The sequence below is a fragment of the Halichoerus grypus genome, chromosome 2 (genome assembly GCF_964656455.1).
Source record: "Halichoerus grypus chromosome 2, mHalGry1.hap1.1, whole genome shotgun sequence".
Taxonomy (NCBI): domain Eukaryota; kingdom Metazoa; phylum Chordata; class Mammalia; order Carnivora; family Phocidae; genus Halichoerus; species Halichoerus grypus.
In genome coordinates, this window is record NC_135713.1 from 149,968,097 (window position 1) to 149,982,226 (window position 14,130).

The 14,130-nt window shown below is 43.1% G+C and overlaps 1 protein-coding gene across 1 annotated transcript in view; it reads right to left on the bottom strand.

Moving 5' to 3' along the window:
- The window catches only part of UBE2G1 (ubiquitin conjugating enzyme E2 G1), a 99,979-nt gene that overhangs the window by 28,656 nt on the left and 57,193 nt on the right, over positions 1-14,130 (bottom strand). Inside the window, exon 2 of the mRNA XM_036078415.2 lies at positions 4,443-4,545. Within this exon, the coding sequence (XP_035934308.1) occupies positions 4,443-4,545 (103 nt within the window). The remainder of the gene's footprint in view (positions 1-4,442; positions 4,546-14,130) is intronic.

Sequence of the window (14,130 nt, forward strand, 5' to 3'; positions counted from 1 at the left end):
GGTTATTGATTACCTAAACTGAAGAGGGTACAGTGCCCTCTAGTGACTACATGAACGCTAAGGACGTCACAGGAAGGAACACAACAGCTTTTCAGGAATGTCTGTACATTATTAATTCTTGCTATCACTACATAAATGATCGAACTATTAAGCAGTGAATTAATCAGTTAGGACATCAAAAGAGCTGCCACAGGCCCTCACACTTCACCTGCTGGTAATGCTGCTCCTCGGTTGGAAGCAGCCTCCCTGGGTCCCTTCATCTCGACAGATTTGATCCACCTCGTATTAGCTGACTGGAATCCCTGTCCTCAAAAATTGGGTACCATCAAAGCCCACATTAACTTCCACTTACTTCTAACCCCAACCCCCCCGCTCTGGGCAGGGATTTACACTTGAGGTCTGCACACCCACACCCAACAGACCCCCCCCCCCCAACAACTGCAACACGGCCTCTACCCTCTTCACACCAGTAACATCCTTACTGTTAAAGCAACACACACCATGAAATACTGGATTCACCATGAAACAGGGAGCTTACTTCTAATCACACTTTCCTCCCTTCCCTCCTCAGGGACCTGTGCTCGGGCACACTCTCGTCCTCTACCCCGAGCAAAGGCTGTGTGTGCAACTCCGTCCTGCAGGTCGCCATGCTCAGCCCCCAGCTCCCAGCCCATCTTTTTCACTATAGACAAACTTTTAGAATAACACTGTTATGAACAAATTTTTGTTGCAGAGATAAAACGCAAGTAAGCTGAAGGAAAATGAAATCCATAAACCCAAAGTTAGGATACGCAGGTTATAAAATAGAAACCTAACTGGTGACCCCTGTCCTCAATGGTTGTGAAGACAAATCCAAACTCTTCAACAGTGTTTATGAACTTCAAGTAACCCTCCACTCCCTGTTCAGCCTCATTTTCTGACCTCCCGTGTGCTCACCTCACTCCACCACCACATCGTGGAGCTGTCCCGTTTTCTGGGCCCCACAACCCAGAGTTCCCCTCGGAAATGCTGAAGCTCTGTCATTACCCCCGCCCCCCGGTCTCTGCCAGAATACCTGTCCAGTCAACGCTGACCCTAGCTGCGAACAGCTCCAAATCTCTTCCATTCCAGAAGAACTAATCTAAACCACCTGCGGCCACCTCATTCATCTTACCAGTTACTGGGTGGGAATGAGCTAGTAACTCAATTCTGACACAGGAGACAAGAGCCAGTCAGCCAGAGAGCTCCCATTGCATACAACACACACACAACTAAGAAGAAACCAGCCTCTCTTCTTCCTTTGGGTGATCTTCTGAAACACTCAAAACTCCTGTAACCATTTTGCTACCAGTGCCAGGACAACATACTTTCTTATTCTCTAAGCCAACTACAGTCAGATTTCTGTTGCTTGTAGCCAGAAGTCTACTAACTACTACACTAACTCTTAAGTTCCCATTTTAGATAGGTCTTCCTCTGGGACAAGTTCTGATACATCCCAAACCTGCCACACCCCCAGTGAGCGCCCTTCTCCACCATGGCCATCACCAATCAAGCGACCACGCGGTGACTAAAGTGTAACCTCTCTGTAGGCAGGGACGACACTGAGCTAATCCAAGGTCCTGTTCCCAGCATCTAACGTAAAACCGCTTGGAAACAGCTGAGCTAGATGAATGAGCAATGTAAATGCCAGTGTAATGCTTTATTTTTGCAACCATTCTAAGTAGGAAACTGCCCAAGGGACGGCTTAGACTCAGTAAATATTAAAGAATAAATCTTAAACCTCTTTGAGGGCTTAAAAAAAATCCCGTAACTTTCACACGTGAATTTTAGAAAAGATTTTAACAAGAAGGAATCATTTCCAGGTTATTCTGGATGGTGATTACAATGTCTGTCAATGCCACAAGGCCTCATTACTCACAGGATGCTCCCCGTGTGTGGCAGAGTTTAACTACAGCCCAGCTGTCCCATCAGGAAGGACTGCAAGTGGCCACCAGCTGTCTCCTCAGGAAGTCACACTCCAGAGGAGCTGCCACAAAGGCTTGCTTCTGCTACCCACATCTCACACCAGCAGCTAGCATTTTTTAAACATACACTGAAGGCCAGAAGTAAGTTTTTAATTGGTGGAAAGAATGGACTATTGGGGCGCCTGGGTGGCTCAGTCGTTAAGCGTCTGCCTTCGGCTCAGGTCATGATCCCAGCGTCCTGGGATCGAGCCCCGCATCGGGCTCCCTGCTCCGTGGGAAGCCTGTTTCTCCCTCTCCCTCTCCCCCTGCTTGTGATCCTGCTCTCACTGTGTCTCTCTGTCAAATAAATAAAATCTTTAAAAAAAAAAAAAAAAAAAAAAAAAGAAAGAATGGACTATTAATCAGTATGGTGAGTATTAAAAAGTGGCTGTCTTTGGTGAAGCTGAAGGTACACATTAAATACAGGTACCAGCTAACAGTCTTTAGAGATACGTGCCACCACCACACAAGAAAGTGTGAGAGTTCTGTGAGGTCCTTAGAGACAGAGCTCAGGCCTGGAAGCCCAACTCATCCTCTAGACAGACACCAGTTCAGAAGAATTCCTCCTGTTACCTCCTATCAACTGTAGGAGTAACAAGATTGTGTCACTGGAATGTCGCCGTGTCTCCCAAATAAAACTTCGGGCAATGCGTTTAGCTTGGAAAACCTGAACTTCATCAGGCTTATAAACCAGGTTATATGTATGGTTTTACGTGCAAAATTTAGTAAGAAATTTGCTTTCAAGTAATTAAGGTTGTGGGGGGATACCTCAAAGATGGTTTTCAACAATTCCTATTATCTACCCAAACACACACCATGGAATGACCAAATTGAGTTATTTTAGTTTGCAACCATCACCAATACAAACATGGCACTGAGAAATACATCAGCAAAAATTCTGATTGGAAACAATCGTGACAAAACATGAATCACCTTTCCAGACGCTCGAAAACCCGAAGTCCACACCACAACTCACTCTGTATGTCCCGTACCAGCGTGCCCTGGTACCAAGTAGCCTGAATTTTCTTTTCCATCAGGTGTTTTACTGCGGGGGGAGGATCCCCATCTCTGAACACCTAAAATGAAACTACGATATCAAAATCCTTGCCTGCTTATTAGGGCCATCGAGGACCACAGCTGAGTGAGCAAGTGTAGTCCCCAAGAAACTCAGATACAGATCTGCCCCTCAGGTGTGTGGGGCACACTGGTGACCTGAAAAGGTCACTGCATTCTGTTCAATGCCTCCACTTCTATAAACACGATGGAACTTACACTAGTCGCTAACACCAGGTAGTCACGACCCACCTTACAGAACACTGAACATTCCTAAGTTTAAGTTTGTCTGCAAACACTCAGAGCAGAAAATAAGACTGTGGTCTTTGAATCTAAAATGTAGGACAAGACCCTGAGGAAACCCCAGCTCTCTCTCTATTGCTCTTTGACTCGACTGCATCTGTTGTCTGACTTTACATCAGTTAATAAGGATTAATTAAAAGAGGTTAGCTGTTGGGGCGCCTGGGTGGCTCAGTCGTTAAGCGTCTGCCTTCGGCTCAGGTCATGATCCCAGGGTCCTGGGATCGAGCCCCACATCGGGCTCCCTGCTCTGCGGGGGGCCTGCTTCTCCCTCTCCCACTCCCCCTGCTTGTGTTCCCTCTCTCGCTGTGTCTCTCTCTCTCAAACAAATAAAAAATAAATAAATAAAAAATAAAATAAAATAGAAGAGGTTAGCTGTTTCATGGAACACTATATCAAAAACTAATGATGTAATATATGGTGATTAACATAACATAATAAAATTTTTAAAAAGGGGATTAGCTGTAACAATCACTTTTATTAAACTGGAAAAAGGTAAACATCAGTTCATTTTAGGGTCAGAACACCATGGTTCGGATCAGTATTCTGTGGGGACCCGATTAAAGAAGCCCTCAAATTGATGACCTTGAGAGTTCTCAAGCCTGGAGACACTGGTGTGTGAAACTGTGTTCTGTATGAAAATCTCCCAGATGTAATACTACACTTTAATTAAACTGATAAAGTGCTAAGAATGGAGAAGACTTCTCTTTGAAATGACAATGTTCCCTTTGGGGGTGAAGGCACAGTAAGCACAAGGGAAGGGAAGGGGAGAAACATTTCAATAAAGGATTTTCTTCTTCCCCCATCCTGCCAAAATTAACCCAATATCCAAAACCACGTAAAAAATACATTATTTATATATAGGCTCACCTTAAAAATAGCTTGTATTTCTGAAACTATTATATATTTAAGAAAGCAACAGGTTTTAGACACTAGAATTTCAAGCAGAACACAAAAACCCTAGACATGATCATTTAGTATAAATGATTTCACCTAAACACAGCCATTTCACCTGCTTTAAAAAATAATTTCACTTCAGTTTGCCAAAGCAGTTTCCATTTGAATTAATTAAGAGAGCTACTTTAGTGTCCGTTCCATGGTACTTACTAAAGTGTGTCAGGGGGACCAATGATAAGGACTTCCCACCGGTAAAGATCATTGTCATCTATTAAACCTGCTGAAAAGCCTTCCACTGGATTTTTGTTGAGTTCTGTGGAAAAAAAAAATTTTTTTGATCAAAACTTTTAGGCATATAATTTTCACCCAACAGATAAATTACAGAACCTGAATGTACATGTTATAAATTCCAAACTATTCAGCAGATATACCTGGGTCCACTAGCAAAATGCCACCTGATGGCCAAAACACTTCCATTTCTGTACCACAGGGACGTGACGTGGAAGCAAACTGTCCAGGAGATCACGTTCTAACCCCTCTCACTTCCACCCTGGTTTCCAGCTAGGCCCTTAGCATTCTAGGCAGCCCTACGGTGGTAGATGGAACTCGTTAAGATGCAGATATCCAGGCCCAGCCCTCACAGACTGTGGCCCCCAGTAAGTCAAACCAGTACTCCCAGTCATTCCTACACTGTGGTCTTTAGGGTACACTTTCAGAAGCACCAGCCGAAGCCTAAATACCTTTCTGTGGGAATTTGCTGAGCTTAGCCAACCTTCATTTATACCAGTGTGTATCTGTGTGACAAGCCCTCTGTCACCTTGGGGACACACGTCTACAGCTGGTGTTCTCAGACTCAGCAAGGAGAGAGCAGACTCCTCGTGTCTTGCCTGTGTGTGTTGACCCCGTTGCCAGCCAAGTTTCTGGCACACAGGAGTGGCTTAACAATAATAGCGAGAGGCGCGCCCCGCTGGCTCAGCCGGAAGAGCGTGCGACTCCTGATCTCAGGGTCCTGGGTTCGAGCCCTACATGGGGTGTAGAGATCACTTAATAAATTTTTTTTTTTAAGAAGGACTAGGAAGGGGGGGGAAGACGGGAGGGAGGGAGGGAGGGGGAGGGGGGAGGAGGGAGGAGGAGGAGGAGGAAGAACAGGAAAAGAAGAACAGCTGGAGCCTACAGGAATGGCAGTGGTATCATGAGAATTTTCTCTTCCAGAGAGAGTGCTCTGGCATGGATGGAAAATGATGGAAGCAAAGGACTAGTGGGGGGAGTGGGGGAGACGTAGGCCAACAAGGGAGCTTAGTGGACCAGGTCAGGAGTGCAGTCTGATGGTTCCTAGACACACAGGGCTTAATAATGACCTACTGATGGTGGGTATTATCTCAGATTTTTTAAAACAGCAGTTTAATGAGGTATAATTGACATTCAGTGAACTGCACGTATTTAAATTAGAAAATTTGATACGGGGCGCCTGGGTGGCTCAGTCGTTAAGCGTCTGCCTTCAGCTCAGGTCATGGTCCCAGGATCCTGGGATCGAGTCCCACATCGGGCTCCCTGCTCAGCGGGGAGCCTGCTTCTCCCTCTCCCACTCCCCCTGCTTGTGTTCCCTCTCTCGCTGTGTCTCTCTGTCAAATAAATAAATAAAATCTTAAAAAAAAAAAAGAAAATTTGACACATATTAATACACAAACAGGCCTGTGAAGCAATCAACACTATCATGGTAGTAAATACACACACACTGCATATAGAAATCAGCAACAGGGAGTTCAAACAGGGAACACTGACTGGCTCCAACTGAGAAGTGGGGGCCAAGCGCTGGAGAGAGAGCAGTCTGGGAGGGATGTGCTGGGGGCCTGAACAGGTGTGTGATTCTCACATGCTTCCTGCAATCAGCCTCAAAGAGTTCAGTCTAATGATAAAAGTAAGCATAATACGACCCAGAGTGTTTTTACAGAGGACTGAATAAAGTGTGTTAGTAATGGAGAAGATCTTAATTTTTTGAGGGATGAGGAGATGCTACTCAACAACTAGGATTTAACACCCCAACATGCCAGTGAAACACAGAGCCTAAAGGCAAATTTTATTTATATTTAAATATGAATGACTTTTCTCAAAAGTTGAAAGATTTTTTAGAAGTCTAAATTTTTGCCTAAAAGGCAACGTAGACCTATCTAACGTTTTAAATCAGTACTGTATTTCAAAATGCAAGAAATGTATTTTTACTTTTAAATAGCTAGTCTAAGACATTTTTAAAAGGATACTGAAAATGGAAAGACATGAAGATAAGAATTGCATTTTGTTTCTGCATGTAAACACTCCCTGAGCTGCCAGCATGCATGCGGGGAGGGCAGGGCGCAGGGAGGGCACCCGGAGCCCTACCCCAAAGTCCACCAGGGCGGGGCGGAGCCCAGACCACCGAAGTTAAGGGCAGTCATGTTCTTCATCCTAGATGAACATTATCATATTTCTCAGACCATTTTTTTCAACACTGTATTCAAGTCTTGGGAGGATTTTTTTTTTTTTTTTTAAGATTTTATTTATTTGACAGAGGCACAGCGAGAGAGGGAACACAAGCAGGGGGAGTGGGAGAGGGAGAAGCAGGCTTCCCACCGAGCAGGGAGCCTGATTGGGGCTTGATCCCAGTACCCTGGGACCATGACCTGAGCCGAAGGCAGACGCTCAATGACTGAGCCACCCAGGCGCCCCTCTTGGGAGGATTCTATAATTTATCCAGAAAATCACCCTCTTGCTGCATTTTCCATCAGAAGTCCAGTGGAGTTTTATAAATGGAGGTGGGTTAAGTTCTGCAATTAGCATATATGGTCAAAATTATCCTTAAGAATTCCCTTACATGTCCCAGAAAGTACATCACTGCTTCTCACTTTTGTCAATACACCATAATTTCTAGAACACTTTGTACATTCTCTCCATGCTTTTCTTCCACAGGAGTGATTATGTCTACTGCTTGTAACACAAAAGCAATACTGAAGATATCCGATATCTCACTTTTGTCCTGGCTTCTGCCCCTAGCAGGGGTCCCCCAGGGCCTGGACCCATAGGTATTTGACAAACTGATACCACACCTTCACCAATGTTTCCCTTTCCCATGAGGTCTTCCCTAAATAATTTACCAAATAATCGTCTTTTGACTTCTGCTAAGTTCCCAGTAATCATACTTCTGGTATGTACTCTATCCCTGACACTCGATTCCTGTGGAATCTCAGCCCCTGATTCCCATGGAAGTAAACAGGAAAGTACCATGTGTGATAAATGCTCCAACAGCAGTACAGTAATTTGGAGGGCCCAAAGAAGGGCACCTTATAATCATGAAGAGACAGAAGAGAGCTTCTAAAAAGAGACGAGACATCGGAAAAAAGACAAAGTATTTGGATGGCTGCTGCGAGGTTTAGACAGAGGAGCCTATACAAGAACTTGAAACACGGAGATCAGGAGCTGGCTAGAACAAAGCAGGGCATGCAGCCGAGAGCAGACAGAAGGTCAGAAGCTGGGCAGCAAAGGGCCTTTGTAAGCCCTGTATCCAGAGGGCAATGACAAGCCTTTGAAGGGTTTGTGTTTTGTTTTGTTTTTAAAACAATGAGGTGGCCATGAGATTCACATTTTAAAAAACAAATCTTGCAGAGTGTGAAAGATGACACAGAATAAGGCCACAGTGACAACAAAGAAACCAAAAAGGAAGCCATAAAGGTAATCCTGGAAAGTGTACCTTTAGTAGGATGCCACTGGGAATAATGACGGGAAACAAGGACATTTGGGGAAAGAATCAACCGATCAAACTTGGTGATGTGAGGGTTAAAATGACGGAGATTTCCTCAAAAAGTTAAACACAAAGTTACCATATAACCCAGTAATTCACTCTTAGGTATATACCCAAGAGGAAGGAAGACATCCACCTGTCCACATAAAAGCTCTACAAAAATGTTTATATATCAGCATTACTTGTAATGGTCCAAAGGTGGAAACAACTCGAACGTCCGTGGGTAAATTATGGAGTATGTGCACAATTGAGTATGACTCAACCACAGAAAGGAACGAAGTACTGGTATAAGCAACAACCTAGATGAACCTCAAAATCACTAGGCTCAGTGAAAGAAACCAGACACCTAAGGTCACATATTGTAGGACTCCATTTATAGGACACAACCAGAAAAGGCAAATCCACAGAGACAAAAAGCAGAACAGAGTTGCCAACAGATGGGGAAACGGGATATGGCCATGGTGGGTGTCTGTGGGGTGATGAAAAAAGTTTAGAAACTAAAGAGACAGTGGTTTGCCCAACACTGTGACTACACGCCATACACTGAACTGTACACTTTTAAAAAGCTACTTCTATGTCATTTTAATTTCATATCAAAATTTAAAAATAACACACAGGTTTCTCTGCAGAGCAACTGGGTAGAAGTCTGTTCATTCTCAGAAATGGGACATATAGGAATGAGACAGGGAAACTGAAGGACTCCATAAAACCCTGCTTTTTGCTTTTTCCCCACTTCTATTCTAGCAAGAATAGACCTGCACTCCCACTTCACACAGTCCTCAGAATGCGGTGTGTGTCCTCCTTGTAAGGGATAAGTAGTTAGTGATTTCTCCAGGACAGATAACACCTAAGGAACAACCAGGTGAAAATGACTGGACGAAGCCATCGTATACACATTTCAGACCACTGGCACTAGACAACTGGACGCCAGGGCCTACTGGCTCTAAGGAATAACGACCCTCGTCTTTGTTCTAACCTGTTCCTGGATGCACAATAAAAACCTGCAGCCCCAAAGAGGGGACTCTCCTCTCTAAGCCTCCCAGGCCCTCACTCTGCACCTGCACCCCTCCATCCCTTCAGTAAACTCCGCTTCCCCCTCCTGCCGGCTCACACTGGATTTCTGATACCACAGCCTGCCAGCATCAGAAGATGTGATCTGAGGGACGAGGGAAAGAAACGATGAGAGGTTTAATGTGTAAGAGAGAAAGACCATGAGCTGAGAGCGGGGTGGGGAGAGGGGACAGAATGACAAAGGGAGAGAGAACCTGAAGTAGGCTCCATGCCCAGCACGGAGCCCCACGCGGGGCTCGATCCCAGGACCCTGAGATCATGACCTGAGCTGAAATCAAGAGTCGGATGCTTAACCAACGAAGCCACCCACGTGCCCCTGATGATATAGGTTTAGTTTTAAAAAACCTATGGGCATAAATACACTGTTTTTTGTTTTTAATTCTTAGCTAGAGAGACTTGGAGGGTTATCAGAATACTATTGATAACTGCAGTCATAAGACTGATGGCGTCCCCCAAGGATGAGCATGAAGTGTGAAGCCTATACAGAAGATCTAACTGAATGTATTCTAGAGAATACCAATATTTTGAGGACTTAAAAAAAAGGGGGGGGTCACAAAAGTGACTAAGAACGGGAAGACAGAGAAGGAGGAAGTAACCCAAGAAAAAATTATATCAAAGAAGCCAACGGAGAAAGTTGCCAACAATAATAAATAGACACTACTCAGGAAAAAGGAGGTCTAAAATCAATCCACCAGGTTCAGCAGAAAGAAGGCCAAGGATGCCCCAGGCATCTAGTTTCAGTGTAATGGCAAGTCAGGGGCCATGCAGGCAACACTGAGTTGACAAAAAGGTGAAGGAAAAAAACACAAGTGGAAACCTTTTCTAGAAGTCTGTGAACTGAGAAGTGTGGTAGCCATACGAAGACAAAATTCCAGCAGGTTTTTTAATGGAAAAGGCCAAAGAAAAATGTTTAAACATCCTACCGACACTTCAATGTTGACAAGGGTACTTCACACTACATTCAAACCTGGATGGACTATAAGACATAATTAACCAATAAAACTTAATGAAAAGAAAATACAGAATTTTTTTTTCATAATGTTGGGTTGGAGATGGCCTTCCTAAACCACCTCCAGCAGTCAAAACTCAACAGTCAGATTATACTGCACAAAATATTTTAAATCCAGCACAATAAAGCTTCAATAAAAAGGAGAGACCAGGAGAGACTATTTGCAACACAACAGGTAAAAGTCTAATGTCCCGAATACAAAAGAAAGGGGAAACATGCAGGGGTCCAAGTACAAGGGGGAGTAGAAACCGCTAACACACACAAAATTCTGGCCTGCTGAAGACAAATGTGCAGTCATGCTGGGTTTCTGCCTATATTCCAAAGGTATTACAGAGGGGCTTTCGATGGGACAAACATGGAGATGCAGCTTTCTGGACACAACTTCAGTCGGAAAGAACTCTTTCCCACAAATCATGACTGTTCAAGCAAAATTCTAAAGTTCTAAAACAGGCAAAACTAATGATTAGTATTTGAAATCAGGACAAGAGTTGTCTTTTTCTTCTTTTTCTTTTGGAAAGGGAAGGAGAGTAGGATCTGGAAGGAGGCATAAAAGGGATTTCAGGGGTGCTGGTAATGGCTTGCTGCACAATATATTTATGCACTTTTGTCTATGTTATCCTTCAATTTTTAAAACTCAGTAAATCTTGCAGTGTCACATCACTGTTAAATGAGCATTATGTATGCCCGCAGTGAATCTGGAAATCGCTGTGGGCCAAAGTGGTCTATAAAAAATGAACAAAAGCAAACCAAGGATAAGTAAATGTCCTTGGGAGTAACAATTTGGATAGGTTTAAGTAATGGGCAATAATGCATGAGCAGACTTCTACAACAGAGTCGTTAACTCAAGGATAAGACTAAAAGAGAATGGGAATGAGGAGAACATATGAAAAATAAGAACTCTGTAGTTCTGAATTTGAATCGCAAGTTTCAATATGAATTCATGATACAGCTTTAAAAATTCTGAGCTCTGTCCACTGAAAAGGTCTAGGAAAAGTGACCAACCCTGTAGAAATGAGCATCCCTAGTGCCCAGAATAGGACTCCAGACAGCATTTACTACTTACAGGGACCAGGGATCTTCAGAGAAATGGCTGAGTGCAGGTCTGGGGTAGGACACGTTCTAGGCTCATCTCATATATACCAAATAAAAAGGAAGCTGTCAAATAATACTATGGTCTTCTTAAAAAGACTCATCCAACTTAGGTTCTCACTGGCCACATATGGGACAAAAGGTCTGAGTATCAATGAAGCTAATAATGACTAACAGTCTATAAACAGTGGTATCAAAAACAACCAACCTATTAGTCCCACCGTTTCGGGATGCTAATAAACTGTTTTTGTTGTTTGTTGTAAAACCAATTTTTTTTTTTTTAAGATTTTATTTATTTGACAGAGAGAGAACACAGGCAGGGGAGCAGCAGAGGGAGAGGGAGAAGCAGGCTCCCCACTGAGCAGGGAGCCCGATGCGGGACTCGATCCCAGGACCCTGGAATCATGACCTGAGCCGAAGGCAGATGCTTAACTGACTGAGCCACCCAGGCACCCCTGTAAAACCGATTTAAAACATTAAAAGAGTCAAGATTTATTCTTCCTTTTCTATACAAAATTGTACTACCAAGTAATCAAATAGTAATTACAATTTGATCTAATAAGGTATCTCTCTATAGAAATAGCCCAGTTAAAAAAGGAAAAATGGACACATTGTCATACTGTCATTTTAGTCCAGGCATTTTAAAAAGGAAGACAACCAGCCATTATGTATCTTCTGATAAACAAACCACCATTCAGGAAGTGATCTTGCCTCCTCACAAACCTGAGCCTGTCCACGCCCCCAGACACAATTACCAATTTCAGGAACACACAGAGAAATGTGTTTACGGACACCCCGGGACACACACAATCAGCAAAGACCACACTGTAGGGAAATTCTAAAGGGCAGGGCCTGGAACCCTCAATAAATACACCACGTGGGGAACAAGAGAGGACTGAGCTCAGACTTTTAAAAAAAATGTATGACACAAGTAAAAATGTGAAGGCTAACTAGATATTAGTTAATATTAAGATGTTAATATAACATTAATAATATTAAACAATTGTTGACTTTTTAAAATGTGGTAAAGCAATTTGCTGGTCTTTTAACCCCAGTTTTTAGAGATATATAATGAAATGTTCACAGACAAATGATCAGTGATATATGATGTTTGTGATGTGCTTCAAAATCCTACGGGCTGGATAAAACAGGACTGCTCACAACTACGAACTGCTGAGGCTAGGTGAGTACACGGAGACTCATTACACCAATCAATCTACTCTGTTATTGTATGTTTAACATTTGTCTCAGTAAGTTAGAGAAAAGCTAAAAAGGCAGTCTCATTAATGGACTCTAATGTTCTTTATCAATCACATGAAAACAAACCACCACTGAGCCTCAGCAAATATAAGAGGTCTCAGAAGAACAACATTCAAAGACCCAGCTATGTATCATTTTATACTTGACTCTTAATAAGCTACTTTAACTATAAATATACCTTGCCAAGACCAATGGTTGAGGAAGTCTAACTGCCCTAAAGCCAAATACAAACTGATATTTATAGCCTAGCACTGATTTCCCTTTGTGTCTGGGTGGTTGTGGTCTCCTGTTCCAAGGAATGTGCATTCCTGTCGAGTTTATTTATGTAACACATAACTGGCCATAAGGTGCATTTCTGTAAAGGGGCTATTTTTACACTGGCTTCTTTTTGAACTTTTGAAATTACAAAAAGAACTTTTATCCAGACACTATCTAATTACTCCTCCCAAGTATCGAGATGGTTTATTAAAATAATTTTGACATTATAAGAATAAATTACCATATTCATTTAAAACATTTAAATCACCACAAACCAACTCACCAAAATTAACAGAGAAAACATTCGTTTTCTCCAAGCTTCCATTAGTTCATCAATATTATGCAGTATTATGTCAGTCAGACCTGCGTATGAATGTCAACTCTCTCACTAGCCTTGTCATCATAAAAAAGTAGTTTCTTGCTTCTTTCTCTCTCTCTCATTCATTCATTCCTTCGGAGTCTCATCCTCCTCATCAGTAAAGTATGGTAAGACCCAGACAGCCCTGCAAGTCAGAGGAGATACTGCGTATGCAACAGACCCTCCACCTTAGAGCACAGTGTTAGTTACCTGCTTTCTTCCTTTAAAACTGCTCACTAGGCTACGGGCTATCAATGTTCTTTAGAATTGGGAGGCCTGGGGAAATACTACATACCCCACATCTAACACCACACCCCACTATTTATTTCTAGTAGGAGCTGTCAAACAAGGCCCCCATACCGAGGGCCCTAATAATGAGTGAGGGAACACAGACTCAAGCCAGGATAATGAATCTTCTGGATGACTAGTCAGTTTCCTTGGACCCCACTATATGAATGGAGCTCCCGCCTACCTATCCCAAACAGGACTAGTCAGTTTCCTTGGAACCGACAATATGAATCCAGCTCCAGTCTACCTAGCCCAAACAAGACTAGTCAGTTTCCTTAGACACTAGGATATGAATCCAGCTCCCACCTACCTAACCCAAACAGGACTAGTCAGTTTCCTGGGACATGACGATATGAATCCAGCTCCCGTCTACCTATCCCAAACAGGACTAGTCAGGTGTTCCAGGGCATTTTATTAAATAATCCATCTTTTCCCCAGGATCCGGAAGCCAGGTTATTGGTGGACCCTGGACGGGAAGGTGATCAAGCCCTAACTCACCGCTTGGCTTCGGACCCATCCGTAACAGCATTTCCTTATCAAGTGTTTCACTCCCCTTGAATATCTACCAAGAAACTGAAATAACCCCAACTGAGAGCCCCATTCCATCATCTGTGCTACATACACATAACTTCTAAGTTGGCTATACAGCACCAAAAAGGATTCCAAATAAACTATTAATAATTAAACCCCTAAATTTTCTGTAATACTTGTTTTTATGACTGAGAAAAGCTTTATTTCAGGCAAAGAGGAAAAGGGAGAACTTAATGGTAGGGAGTAAAAGCTGATGGTGTGA